Below are 14304 nucleotides of genomic sequence, written 5' to 3' on the forward strand. Positions count from 1 at the left end.
TACCAAACAAGATATATTCTGAGATTAGGCGCCTCTGCCCTGTCCCCTCCCTCCCCCTGTAGGTAACAGTAAGAAATATGGCTTATACTTTGATTTAAAAACGTACAAGTTAACACGTGTGTGTGGTGTGCGTGGTGCGTGTGTGTGTACTTCCATGTCTCTCTCGTGCTTTTGCGGCGGCAGCGTGCGCTGACGCCCGTCCCGTAGCGGTGGACGGGTCTTCACTGCTGCTCACAGCCGCGCCCTCCTCCGTCCAGGTACTGTGGGGCCTACGCGGCCAGTTTTGTGTGGATGCGCATTTGGATGAGGCAGTAGTCTAAAGAAAATGCTTTGTGTGATACCCCACAGGCAATTCTTTTTTTCTTTTTTTTTTTAAAGGAAGTTGAAGACTCTTACCCTAGTATAAAAGGAGTATTTGTGCTTAGAAACAGCTCAGAATTGTCACACCTGTTTGTGATAGATGGTTATCTTTTAGAATGTTAATCTACATTTCCTCATAATTGTTTTCTATTTCCAAGGGTTTTTTTTTTTTTTTTTACCTTTGAGAAGCTGATTTCTTTGAAACACTCTAAAGTTTTATAGTTAATTTCCACCACCAGCTATCTCAGTCTATTGTAGACCCTTTTATCAAATAGATTATTTGAAGCTGTGTTCGGTGTAGAAAGAGGAAGAATACTCCTCTACCCATTTAGAATAGAATAGCTCCTTAGAGAATAACGTAAAACCACTGATTCTCAACAGGAGGACTTGTGAAAAAAATTCTGGAGACCAAGAAAGATTATGAGAAGTTGCAGCAGGCACCCAGACCTGGGGAGAAGGTAAGCAGTGATTTCTGCACATGTGCGGATCAGCAAAGTCTGCTGATGGACGTCAAAGTTCCCTCCCACCTCCTCGTTTGGGAGGATAGAAAACTCGGGGCTCCTCCAGTGTGTCCTGGGTGAGGGCTCAGGAATCAAGGCCAGAGGCCTGTTCTGCTCTGACCCCATGGCTGTTGCTGTCCTGCCTTGCTCAGTCCCTTCCGCTTGCTTGCAGAGTTGGGAGGCTGGGCGCCCAGCCCTGGCTGATTGCAAAATTAGAGACTGGGGAGTTTCAAGTCTGGCTTTTAGATCTGGGTGCTTTTGGAACTTGGCCTCCCAGCCATCTTCCTTGCAGCTGTGGGATGTGGTTTTGTTGGGACGCACAGCTTCCTGCCAGCCACTGCCCCTGGGCATGTGACCCCGGGGTGAATACCTGCAGGCCACGTACCATGCCTCAAATGTCATGGCTAGGTTTGCTATAGCCACTTCCAAAAATGAGAATGTATCTTCACTTACTGATTTTTGTAACAGAAAGACATTTCTTGGATAGTTTTGTCGGCAGCTGACACTCACATACACAGGTAATTCTGCCTAAAATGTCCTAGTTTTTCATGAAGACGTGGCCTGAAACAGCCAGTGAGGGGACTGGGCAGTTGCGAGCGACATCGCAGGGGCGCGGGAACGGTCCCAGGAGAAGAGTGCTGTGCAGGCCTTCGCCTGATGGCGCCCCCGCTGCCTCGTGCAGAAGGAGGACCGCCTTTCTGCAGGCTGTTGTCTCACTGTGGTGTTTTAACATGCCCTAGTCCTTTTCGTAGGCCACAGGGTTGTCCTGTGTCCCTGGTATTTTGGGACCCACTCAGAAACCTTGAGTGTGTCCCTCCAGGCTGTTGATGTGGGCAACCTTTGAGGCTTCAGTTGGTGTAAATTTCATAGCCCTGCTTTCCATGCAGAGCGCGCGAGGGCTGTGCTTTGGGCTGTGTACTGAAGAGTACATTTCAGAGTGGTACTCTGACTTTAGAAGATAAAAGGAAACAGTGTCCTTGTTTGGGGAACATGTGCTGCCTTAAAAAAGCACAGTTAGTGTTTCAGAGTTGGGGCACTGTCTTTTACGGATGCTCAGAAACATTGGAGTTGAATTCCACTGACTGGTCTTCTAAAAACATCTTAGAGTTTTTAAAGTAAAAGAAATGAAAATGTAAGGAAAAGGTGACGTCCGTTCTGCCTCGGCCCCAACCCCGCCGGCCCTCGGGCAGTCAGTCATCTACTTTAAATGCAGCTGCCTCTGTTCTGCGGGTTTTCGTCTTGGCCTGTTGCGGATACGTTAGGTGAGATGCTTTCTTTGGGCAGCATCCTGTTCTGAGACCCTCCCTATGGGGAGACCTGGCATCTGGGTCATTCATCTTAACTGATGACTGGTTTTCCAGTATCTGTTCATTAATTCCTGTGCCGGTGGGCATAGCTTCAGTGGCCTTACACTGTCACAAAGTCTCACGGGCTCCTTCACATGTCGGCCGGCGCACAGGGGCCAGACAGGACATATTTTAGGCTAAGGAGCCATACAATCTGTCGCAACTTCTCAGCTCTGCTGATAGAGCCTGAGAGCAGTCATAGCATAGACAACAGTGAACATGTGTGTGTGGCTCCATTCCGATGAAGCTTTATTCACAACAACAGGACCCAGCCTGGGGCTGGAGTTTTCGATACTGCTTTAGAGTCCGTGCCCAGACTCAGAATTGTGCCAGAGCGTGCGTGCGGAGCTTCGATTTCACCAGCTATGGCCAAATTACTTCCCTAGTGGCTGGGCTGAGTCTGTTTCCACGTGTCTGGGCCATCCACGGTCAGCACGGTGGACGTGTTCGTTGTCCCCCACGGTGGCCTGTGCCCTGCGGGACCCCTTCCGGCCACAGCTCCGCATGCCCCCTCTCCTCCCAGGGCCCGGCAGCTGCTGCTCTGCTTTTGGTCCCTCTGGTCTGTGTTTCCCAGGAATGTATGTGCTCCTGCTTGCTCAGGCTGCTCTCAGTCGTCATGATTCTTTTGATGATATGTTATTTTTGTAACAGTTCATTCCTTTTTCTTGCCGGGTCGTGCACTGTACGGATGTACCACAGGGTGTGTGTCCATTTGTCAGGTAAGGAGCGTTTGGGCTGTGTCTAGTTCAGGTCCTTTACAAGTAAGGCTGTGGAGAATGTTCACGTGGGCGTCCCGTGCGGACAGAGATTTTCATTCCTTTGGGTCAGTACCGAGGAGTGAGACCGCTGGCTCACGCAGTCAACGTATGTTGGTCCTTCTAAGAAACGGCCCAGTGTTTTCCAAAGTGGTTGCATCATTTACGTTCCTACCACAGCATCCGCGAGTCCCAGTTCCCCCACGTCCTTGGCAACACTTGGAATGCTCAGTCTTTCTAATTTTTGCTGTTTTAATTTGCATTTCCTCGTGGCTGATGATGATTCTGTCCTGACGGCTGGTTTCTCCTCTTGCTCTTTTCTTAGTGTTGACAACCTGCTATAGCTTTTCTGTTCCTTTGAACTAGTCATTTCTGTTAGTTTTACCAAGTCAATTTCTTGAGTGGATATATTCCGTTTTTCTTTTTCTTTTTGAGTTTCTTTTGGTAAGAATCAGTTAAGATTGGGTTGACCTGTGAGTGAAGGAGAGATCTAAGGCATTAGTGGCTTAAATGAGGTGGTAAGTGCTTTGGCTCCTGCGTCAGAGTCTGGAGGTGGCTGTGGCCCAGATGCCTTCTGCCTTGTCACCCCACAGGTGTGACTCTTGTGCCTCAGGGCCCCTCATGGCCCAAGGAGGCTGTCCAGGTGCAGCCAGCAGGAAGGGAGGGGAGGGGTAGACAAGAGCACGCCCCTTTCCTTGGAGACGACTTCTTGGAAGTTGTGCCTCCCGCTGCCACTTCCATGGTACTGGCCAGATCTTTGTCACGAAGGGACCATGAAGTGAAATAGTTATTCCAGGCCTCGGTTCGCTTAGCTAACAATCAGGGCTTCCACACAGACTAGAATTTGCCAAGTTTTCTCCCTGCCTGGCACGCTCCGAAAATGATAATATTTGCAAGGCACATGGGTGAGTGGAGGAGGCTGGCCGCCTGGCTGGGGGCCAAGGGTTTCTGGAAGTGGCACATCCCCCACGTGTGGGCTGTACACGGGGCAGGAAGCTTTGCTGTGGGAGGGAGAGCCTGGCCGAGACCTCCCCAGCCTTTCTCCAGGGAACTGTGTCCTTCACATTTTACAAAGTCATGGCACCAAGATGTTTCAACGGTGCTTTTACGATTTTAAAAAAATATATCTACAGGGGCGCCTGGGTGGCTCAGTCATTAAGCGTCTGCCTTCGGCTCAGGTCATGATCCCGGGGTTGTGGGATCCAGCCCCGCATCGGGCTCCCTGCTCAGCAGGAAGCTGGCTTCTCCCTCTCCCACTCCCCCTGCTTGTGTTCCCTTTCTCGCTGTCTCTCTCTCTGTCAAATAAATAAAAAATCTTAAAAAAAAAATATATATATATATATATCTCTATAGTTAACAGTTTCCCTTTTCTTCCAAAAATTTTGTCTTTTTTTTTTCCTTTGATGAGACTTTAAAGAAATTACTGAAATAGGCATCATCTAGCAAAGACTCAACTTCTGGTTTTGTAGATACTCACTTTTGTTTTCATTTCATTGATTTCTATTTATTTTTCATTTTAATTTCTTTGGTTATTTACGTTTTTATTCTCTTGTGTAAAATACTTAGCTCGCTCATTTTTTGTCTTTGTCATTTTAAACGAATATGTTTAAGGCTATACTTTTTTTTTTAATTTTAAAATTTATTTTAGAGGGCACACATGGGTGCATGTGAGCGGCGGGGGGGATGGGCGGGGGGAGAGAGAGAATTTCTAGCCGATTCTGTGTTGAGCACAGAGCCCAACATGGGCATAATCTCAGGACCCTGAGATCATGACCTGAGCTGAAATCAAGAGTCGGATGCTCAACCGACTGAGCCACCCTGGTGCCCCAAGGCTATACATTTCTCTTTAAGCATGCTTTATTTAAATTTATTAAATACTAATATTAAAAGTTCCTTGAATTTTAATTTGAAATACTTTATTTCTTTTTGTCATGTGGGCTATTTAGGAGCCTGTTCTTTAGTTTGAAACATAAGGGTTTTTAGAAAGTCTTTTTATGGACAATTTATAATTAAATTTCATGTTTAAGGAATATGGTCTGTATGGTATCGATTATTTGGAATTAAACCTTTCTTTGTGGCCTAGTCTGAGGTCAGTTTTTACAGGTGTTTCAGAGTCCTTGCACAGTGTGTCTCCCATCTGTGCTTTGGGTCCAGACTTCAGTGCCTCTGGTGGATTTTGCAAAGAGATGATGGTTAAGACTGTGTGCTCAAAATGCACAGGCCACGTCTGCCTGTTGTCATAATTGCTGTCTTCTCTCTGTCTCACTAAAAATTCAGATGGTAGATGTTTTCTCTGCTTTTCATGTAAATTGTATGCCTCTAGTCTCAGGCTTCCCCTTGTTTTGGGGGGAGCATTGTTTTTTCAGCGCTGAGGAGGCAGGAGCTTGCGGTTGAGCCGTCCCTCAGGCCAGCCTTTGGCATTGCATTGGGAGGAAAGCTATTTCTTATCATACTGATGGATGTGAATAATACATTATAGAATAAATATGTGCATCAGACTGAGCATTTTCTTCATCATCCTGGCCGACTTGCTGTCTTTTCAAGAGGAAATATAAACTTTGTTAGTAGTAAGATACTAGCTCATGCCAGCATTTTTTTCCCTTCAGATTTATGAAGCAGGTTTTGAAAAACAACCAGAAAAGCAGTTTTATTAGTGTTTCTTCTGCCTTAAAAGCACTTGCTTTTTGAACTTTATAAACGAAGATGCTTTAGATGTTAGGCAGCTGTTTCAGAGATAGTCCCTCACTTCTCATTCCTGATCTGCTGTCCCTGTTTGCATTCTCTTCTGTCAGGCTTCTCCATGTTGGGTCAGTGCTAATCGAGTGTCAATTTTAGATGCTTTTTCTTTTCATTGAAATTCTTATTTTGAAATAGAGTATTTCTCTTAGTGGGTTTCTTTTTTTAGTTCATTTAAAGTTTTTGTGATTTTGCTCTCTCCCTTCTTGGTCACGTAAACCGCATCCTCTGGAGGTCGTACATCTCTTCAGGTGAGACCTTGGCGTGCGTTTAATTTGACGTGAATGTGTGTATTTTACTGCCCTTCTCAGTGAAGGTTGTAACCCGGGCCTAATGTAGCAGCCAAGTGGCTGTAGAGATTAGGGGCAGCCATCTGAAAGAATTAGGTATTTGGGAATGTGCATCTTGAAAGGACTCTTGATGGATAGAATGACCTTATCCTGAACATGTTCGCTTTCAGTTACAGTAAGTCATATGTAGTGAACAATTGTCAGCTCAATTCTTATGTGAAAGTCAGGGTTTCGATTTTATTTTCTTACTTTGGTGATCTGAATAGATCTTTAAGTTATTCCTTATTTTGGTCACTAGGTGGTGAAATTTCATCACAAATACTTGAACCCTGTTAGAAAAAGGCTCCTCGGAGTCACTCTTTAACTGAAAGTCTGCTCCTGATAAAAGTATTTTTAGTTTGGATGTTTGTGGTCCTAGTATTATTGGATGGATATTCTTTTGCTAGAAATACTGTTTCCATTTAAATTGCCGTGAAAGAAAGAAAAGGGACATATGCTACGACATTCTCCACTGATGAGACTTCAGTAGCAAAACCAGGCTGCTGCTGACACTGACTTTACTCATAAAGAGTGAGTTAGTTATTTTAGGAAATAAGGTTATACTTTTATGTTCCCAAGTAGTGCAGCATTCCAAAATGCTGGCGGAGGATTTTAGGTTTTGGATATAAAATTGTTGCCCGCAAATAATCAACAATACCACTTAAGAATATGCACAGAAATCAGTGGCATGCCTATACACCAACAACAAGACAGAAGAAAGAGAAATTAAGGAGTCGATCCCATTTACAATTGCACCCAAAGCCATAAGATACAAAGGAATAAATCTAACCAAAGAGGCAAAGGATCTGTACTCAGAGAACTATAAAATACTCATGAAAGAAATTGAGGAAGACACAAAGAAATGGAAAAACATTCCATGATCATGGATTGGAAGAACAAATATTGTGAAGATGTCAGTGCTACCTAGAGGAGTCTACACATTTAATGCAGTCCCCATCAAAATACCATTCACTTTTCTCAAAGAAATGGAACAAATAATCCTGAAATTTGTATGGAACCAGAAAAGACCCCGAAGAGCCAGAGGAATGTTGAAAAAGAAAAGCAAAGCTGGCGGCATCACAATTCCGGACTTCCAGCTCTATTACAAAGCTGTCATCATCAAGACAGTATGGTACTGGCACAAAAACAGACACATAGATCAGTGGAACAGAATAGAGAGCCCAGAAATGGACCCTCAACTCAATGGTCAACTCATCTTTGACAAAGCAGGAAAGAATGTCCAATGGAAAAAAGACAGTCTCTTCAACAAATGGTGTTGGGAAAATTGGACAGCCACATGCAGAAGAATGAAACTGGACCATTTCCTTACACCACACACAAAAATAGGCTCCAAATGGTTGAAAGTTGGACTTTCAACTTTCAAAATGGATTCCTGTCCATTTTGGAGTCCATCAAAATCCTTGAGGAGAACACAGGCAGCAGCCTCTTCAACCTCAGCCGCAGCAACTTCTTCCTAGAAACATCACCAAAGGCAAGGGAAGCAAGGGCAAAAATGAACTATTGGGACTTCATCAAGATAGAAAGCTTTTGCACAGCAAAGGAAACAGTCCACAAAACCAAAAGACAACTGACAGAATGGGAGAAGATATTTGCAAATGTCATAATTAGCTAAAGGGCTAGTATCCAAAATCTGTAAAGAACTTACCAAACTCAACACCCAGAGAACAAGTAATCCAATCAAGAAATGGGCAGAAGGCATGAACAGACATTTCTGCAAAGAAGACAAACAAATGGCCAACAGACACATGAAAAAGTGCTCAACGTCACTTGGCATCAGGGAAATCCAAATCAAAACCTCAATGAGATACCACCTCACACCAGTCAGAATGGCTAAAATTAACAAGTCAGGAAACGACAGATGTTGGCGGGGATGCGGAGAAAGGGGAACCTTCCTACGCTGTTGGTGGGAATGCAAGCTGGTGCAACCACTCTGGAAAACAGTATGGAGGCTCCTCAAAAAGTTGAAAATAGAGCTACCCTACGACCCAGCAATTGCACTACTGGGTATTTACCCCAAAGATACAAATGTAGTGATCCGAAGGGGTACCTCCTCCCCAGTGTTTATAGCAGCAATGACCACAATAGCCAAACTATGGAAAGAGCCTAGATGTCCATCCACAGATGAATGGATAAAGAAGATGTGGTATTGTGTGTGTGTATATATATAATGGAATGTTATGCAGCCATCAAAAAATGAAATCTTGCCATTTGCAATGACGTGGTTGGAAATAGAGGGTATTATGCTGAGCGAAAAAAGTCAATCATAGAAAGACAAGTATCGTATGATCTCACTGATATGAGGAATTTGAGAAACAAGGCAGAGGATCATAGGGGAAGGGAGGGAAAAATGAAACAAGACAAAACCAGAGAGGGAGCCAAACCATAAGAGACTCTTAATCTCAGGAAGCAAACTGAGGGTTGTTGGAGGGGAGGGGGGCGGGAGGGATGGGGTGGCTGGGTGATGGACATTGGGGAGGGTATGTATTGTGGGGAGCGCTGTGTATTGTGTAAGACTGATGAATCACAGACCTGTACCCTTGAAAAAATGCATATTAAGAAAAGAATATTTACAGATATATGCCACAGATATAGACTGTGAAAATGGCTTGGAAACCATCAAAACATCACATGAATATGAACTTTGTGGAGATAATTATGTGTAAGTAGGCCTTCTTTGTATATACAAGGGTCATGATATGGATAAAATATCAGAATACTTTCTCTGAAGGAAAATGTATACATGACTTAAGAAAATTGGATTACAAAGATGTGATTAGCTCTGGTCTGACAAACATTTCCAAACTGAATGGTCATCACCTTCTGGTTAATATGTTTACTCAGTGAGTGATAATATGATGAATAAAGATTTTATTCTTAGCATTGGACTCCACACTGAGCGTGGAGCCGCTCTGAGCCTCCCCCACTGCTTGTGCGCGTTCTCGCTCTCAAAAAAAAAAAAAAAAAAACCAAGATTTTATTTTCACCCAAAATGTCAGCTTAACATTCATATCATTTTATATTGATCACTTCTAGATTAGTTGGTTTGGCCTGGCAAGTCATTTTGGCCTTCTTTCCAACAGTATCCCATTTGCTTTGCACGGACACCAGCCTGGGTCCGTAGCTGTAAATGCAGGTTCGTCGGTGCAGGTGCGGGTGTGGGTGTGAGCACAGTCCGGGTGGCACATTGATGAGGTAGGAGGGTCGATGCGCTGGTGGCCTCAGCATCAGCAGATAAGGATTAGGATTCACATCCGAGTCAGTCGGGGCGGAAACAAACACAGGTTGTGCGGAGCACAGTAAGGGAACAGAGGGGACTCTGCCAGGAGTTCTGGAAGGCTGCAGCTGCCCGGCAAGTGTGGCCCCCGCCCCCAGCAGGGAAAGACTGAGGATGCCCCCGCCCTGCCGAACCTTTCTCACCGGTTTGCAGAAGCATGAAGACTCACGAAAGTAGCTGGAGAGACTTGAGGAGGGCATGTAAGGGAAAAGGACCCTGGAAAGGAGAGGCGTCCCCGTGCTCTGGCTTCCTTCTCCGCCGCTGGGAGTGGCGCTGCTGGGCCGGGCCTCCAGGGTCCCTGCTCGCCAGGTGGTTCGCAGGTGATGGCGGTGAGGGGAGCCACAGTGGCTTTCCTCTCTCGGCCGTGATCCCACGCGTGATCTCGCGCTCCAGGTCTGCGTCCCACCGCTCCTCCGGCTTCCGGGCACACGGACTCCTTGGGGATGGCAGGTGCATGTTGGGACCCAGACCCTGTCCCATGTGGAGCAGGCACACAAGGATTCTCTCGGCGTTAGGTGGAGCAGTTGCTTCCAGAATTATATTAGTCCTGAAATTCCATGTTTCTTTGGCTTCTCTTGAAACAAAGAAATTTATTTCCTGGTAACTTTTTTTCTTATTTCTTAGTTATTTTTTGCCCTTTCTAAAACATACCCGTTTGTGCTCATTGTTTGAAGTGAGAAATGCATTTATTTTATTTTCCTAGTTCCTGTCTCTGGGTTGTTCCTGTCTGTTGACTTCTGACTTAAGAGCAGCGCCAGTGAAGGGTGCTGCTGCCGAGTCCGCCTTTCTTGGCTGTAGCTGAACCTGGGGAAACAGGCTCAGAAGGGGCTGACGTGGCAAACCAGGGACGCAGCTTTGTCCTTTTTCTCCAGGAGATGGGTTTCAAGGGGCTTTTTACAGTAAAGAAAAACTGAAACACTTGAAGTTAAAATATTTTGATTTCCTACTTGTAGCAGTGATACACGTATGATTTTTCATACTGGTTTCCTGATGGAATTCTCCAAACCTTTCTTTCTGGCTGAAGACCCCTCCCCACCAGCTGGGACCCCTTTACTAATTAACAGAGCCCCCTTGAAAAGCCGTGTCACCGAGGCCAGGACTGACAGCCACTTAGCGAGGAGCTTGCATTATGTCAGGGTTTTGCTAGAGGTAAGCTTTAAATTTCACAGAATATTCTTAAATCCCTTACAGGAAAAAAACAGACATTAAAATAAAATAGAAATGTGCTTATTTTAGACATCACGTTATTTAGACATTGTAAATAACACACACTGTGTGTGGACACGTGGTCTGAATTATGCTCTTACGTGTATACTCCATGTTACAAACATGATGCATTCTGAAAGTTTGGTTAGATTTTCAAACTCAGGAGTAATACAGAAATACAAAAATATTTGTATTTTTGTACCAAGTTTCCAGGTAGCCTATGAAAGCTTTTTTGTACTACAGAGAGTTCGTTTGCAGTGAAAAATGATAGAAAATCATGCTGTAAAACTAACAACTAAACTGAGCAAAGTTTATAATTTTACACAATGTTAAAAGCAACTTTTGAAGACAAGCAGGTTGAGAAGCAACTCAGACGTGTAATGTTGTGAAGGGCACTTTTGAGAACTCTCAGATACTTTGGAGATGACTGGTGACGACATTCAAGGTGCAGAGGGAGCGCGTCCCGCTGTCCGCCTCGCGGGGTCTGTGCTGCTGGGCTCCTGGGGGCCGCAGTGCAGGTTCGGCCGTCAGTCCCGTGGGCGGGGGGCGGCTCAGGCTCGCGGAAGGACGGCCTGTCACAGGGCGCGTGTTCTGACCTGTCCCGCAACTGGGGGTGCGCGCTTGGATCTCTCGAGGGAGGAGGATTTCTGCCAGGCTTCTCCAGTGTCTCACGCCTCCTTTTCTCTTTGTAATTACTAGCATTTTCTGGGGAGGTACTGGGAAGTGGAAGTTTCCTGCTCTCCACTCGCTGTCCACTTCATCACTTATTTCAATCGTCCTGGGCTCAGTTTCCAGTTTTATTCAGGGGGTTACCTTCTCTGCCTCATATGTTGGTGCTCAGACTGCCCCAGATTTGTCCACTGGGAGCTCCTTCAAATTGGCGTCCGTGTCCTTAGTCTGCCCTGTTGTTCGAGTTCTTCCTTTCTTTCTGGCTCACCAAGATGTTCCAGGCTCATCCTGACTTTCCCCATCCCAGCCCCGGAACCAGCCATTTCTCCTGGTTCCTTTTAGTGGAGAATGGTGTTTCAAAAGCGAGATCTGCTGCTGGGCGTGCTCAAGCCTCTGTAGTGGTCGGCTCTCAGGACCTTTTGGTGGTCAGAGCTACAGGAAAATGCGTGTGCATGCGTGTGTGTGCACGTGTGCACACGCGAGCACGTGTGTGCATGCTCGCACGCACCACGGGGATCATGCTAGTTTTCTCCCTTGCTGTCTGGATAATTTCCTTCTCCAGTCATGAGGAGCAAGGCTGTCCTTGTCCTTGTACATTGACTTAGTGAACGAATCCCCTGTCGCTGCTGTTCCCCCTGGCCCACGTGCATGCCCTGTTCACCCACCTGAGGCTCTGACAACCCCTGCCCCGTGCGTGGGCTCCCGGTCCCTCCTGGGCTAGCTGTTTCCCCGCATGGGACTCCTTCCGCCCCCTGTGCAGGCTGCTCCTCCCCTCCCCCACATGGATCCCCGTCCCCACCCTGCTGCAGGTGCTTCCTTGCTTGGCCCATGTAAAGGCTTTAGGACTGAATAGTTCAGGAGGAAAAAACCAGCCACTGACTTTCCCCTGCAATGGAATCTTGTAAGGTGGAGACCCGGGTCTCCTGTGGCTAGCACGGCACTAGACGTACGTTATCTTCAGCTTGTTGACTAGATGAATTTCAGCTCATGGAACAGAAGTTAGAAGAGACAGAGAGAGATGGAAAGGAACAAATGATCAAATATGAGGCAGTGCTTGGCAGAACGAAATAAACAGAACTGCATTTGGAAGGTTAGTGGATGTTCTCACAATGCTTCTGGAGAAGTTGACGTGGGGGGGCGGGCGGTGCCGTAGCCTCAGTGAGCCCCTCGCTGACCAGCAGGTGCCGCTTGCAGCCCCTCACACTGTGACTCGTGACCGCAGGCCCGGGGAGCAGGCATAGCCCTCTGGCCACGTGGCTTTCTGCCCCAATGTGGAGACTGTAGTTCAGACAGTAAGACAGATTTCAGAGTAAAGTGTGATAAGAATGATAAGCTTTCTGGGCGCCTGGGTGGCTCGGTTGGGCAACTGCGATCAGCTTGGGTCGTGATCCTGGGGTCCTGGGATCAAGTCCCACCTCGGGCTCCCGGTTCAGCGGGGAGCCTGCTTCTCCCTCTCCCCTCTCATGCTGTTTTTCTCTCTCTCTCTCAAATAAATAATTAAATAAAATCTTTAAAAAAAAAAGAATGATAAGCTTTCTGACCTAGATTAATGGGATGTTAAGCGAAGTCTGGTTTTTTAGAGGCACTTTGGTACTTTGACAAGAGAGCAAGAGCTTAACGCGCTGTGGGGCTGCGCTTAAAGTTAAGGGCTTCATGTTCCAGGAAAGAACATATTGTAAGAAACAGTGGGTTCTTTTCAAAAGAGCCAAAATTGGATTTCCTTTTAGATTTGCTCTGCAGCCCTAAGTGCCCGAAGAAGAGGTAACAATAGCCACAGCCTTTGTGGAGAAACAGGTTGACTCAGGATTCCTGTTATTTTGTCAGGTTGGCATTACGTCTCCGGGTGATGCAAGGGCTCAAAAAGATACTGCTCTTGGATTCTTAGGAGAAAAAATGGCCTACGATGTAGTCTACTTAGATAACTGGGAAAAGTAAGCTTGAGAAGAAGCCTCAAGGCCACAGCTCTGGAGATAAGAGTGCAGACGCTGCTGGTCCCCTGGGCGTGTGAGCACATGGAAGGCGGCCGGGCTGGCCTGAACACAGGCTGCGGATAAAATATGCAGTAGATTTGGAAGACTTAGGAAAAAAAGAAACATATGAAGTGTCTCATTAGTAATTTTTATGTTGAGTGCATGTTGAAACAGTATTTTAGATAACAATATTGAGTTAGATCAAATGTATCGAAATTAATTTCACCTCTTAGTTTTTAACAAAGCTAGTAGAAACTAGTAGGAGATAAAACCAGTTAAGCAAATAGAATTGAGCGTAACCATCACTAGGGAACTGAGCGCAAAAGCCCTAAACCAGTTTCTGAAAAATCGGTTTTATGGAAAAAATAACATAATAAGACTTGGTGGCGCGGCAGAAGGTCAAGGGAGGTAAAATCACGTTAAAATCATTGTCCAAAACTTTTCCCCTTCGCTTTCTTTAAAGTGTCTTTTGATGGCTGAGTTCTTAATTTTAATGTAACTAAAATTTCTCAGTTTTAACTCTTAGGATTAGTGTTTTTTTTGTGTCTTAGCTAAGAAATCTGTCTCTCTTCTAAGGCCAGAAAGATATTTATTCTTTTTAAATGTTTAAAAATGTTTAAAGCTTTGTTTGGACATTTCTGTCCTTAATCCACCTGGAGTTGATTTTCTGCTGTCCTGTGAGATCGAGGTGCAGTTTTTCTCCGATAGGAATAACCAGTTTTTCCTTCTTTCCACATTGCTCTGCTGTGTGTGAAAGTGATGTGTGCCCGCAGCGCTTTCTGGATTCTGTGTGCCAGAGGTTAGCAGACTTTTTCTAGAAAGGGTCAGAAAGCACGTATTTTCAGCTGTGAGAGCCGTGCATGCTTGGTCACCGGTATTCAGCTTCAAAGAAGCTAGACAACACCCAGATGAACGAGTGTGGCTGGGCTCCAGTAAGGTTGTTTTTTCTTTTTTTGTGGATACCAAAATGCAGATTTTATAGAACTTTCATGTATCATAAAATATTACGCTTTAAATATTGTTTTCAACTATTTATTTAGTAAAAGCCATTCTGAGCTCGTGGGCTGTACAAACACCTAGGTGGTGGGCCAGCCTGTGGTCTGTGGTCTGTCTCACTGGCCCTGCCCGATTCTGCACT

At 45.6% G+C, this 14304-nt stretch overlaps 1 protein-coding gene across 7 annotated transcripts in view; it reads left to right on the top strand.

The window, feature by feature from the left end:
* Positions 1–14304, top strand: part of TRAF3IP1 (TRAF3 interacting protein 1) — a 65583-nt gene that overhangs the window by 28739 nt on the left and 22540 nt on the right. For all 7 annotated transcript variants that reach the window (XR_004819944.1, XM_035726569.1, XM_035726571.1 and 4 more), the window contains one exon: positions 742–818. Coding sequence is in view for 6 of the 7 variants with exons in the window: in XM_035726569.1 (XP_035582462.1) it covers positions 742–818 (77 nt within the window). In the remaining variant the exon portion in view is untranslated. The remainder of the gene's footprint in view (positions 1–741; positions 819–14304) is intronic.

Source organism: Zalophus californianus, chromosome 3, assembly GCF_009762305.2.
Source record: "Zalophus californianus isolate mZalCal1 chromosome 3, mZalCal1.pri.v2, whole genome shotgun sequence".
In the NCBI taxonomy this organism is placed as follows: Eukaryota; Metazoa; Chordata; class Mammalia; order Carnivora; family Otariidae; genus Zalophus; species Zalophus californianus.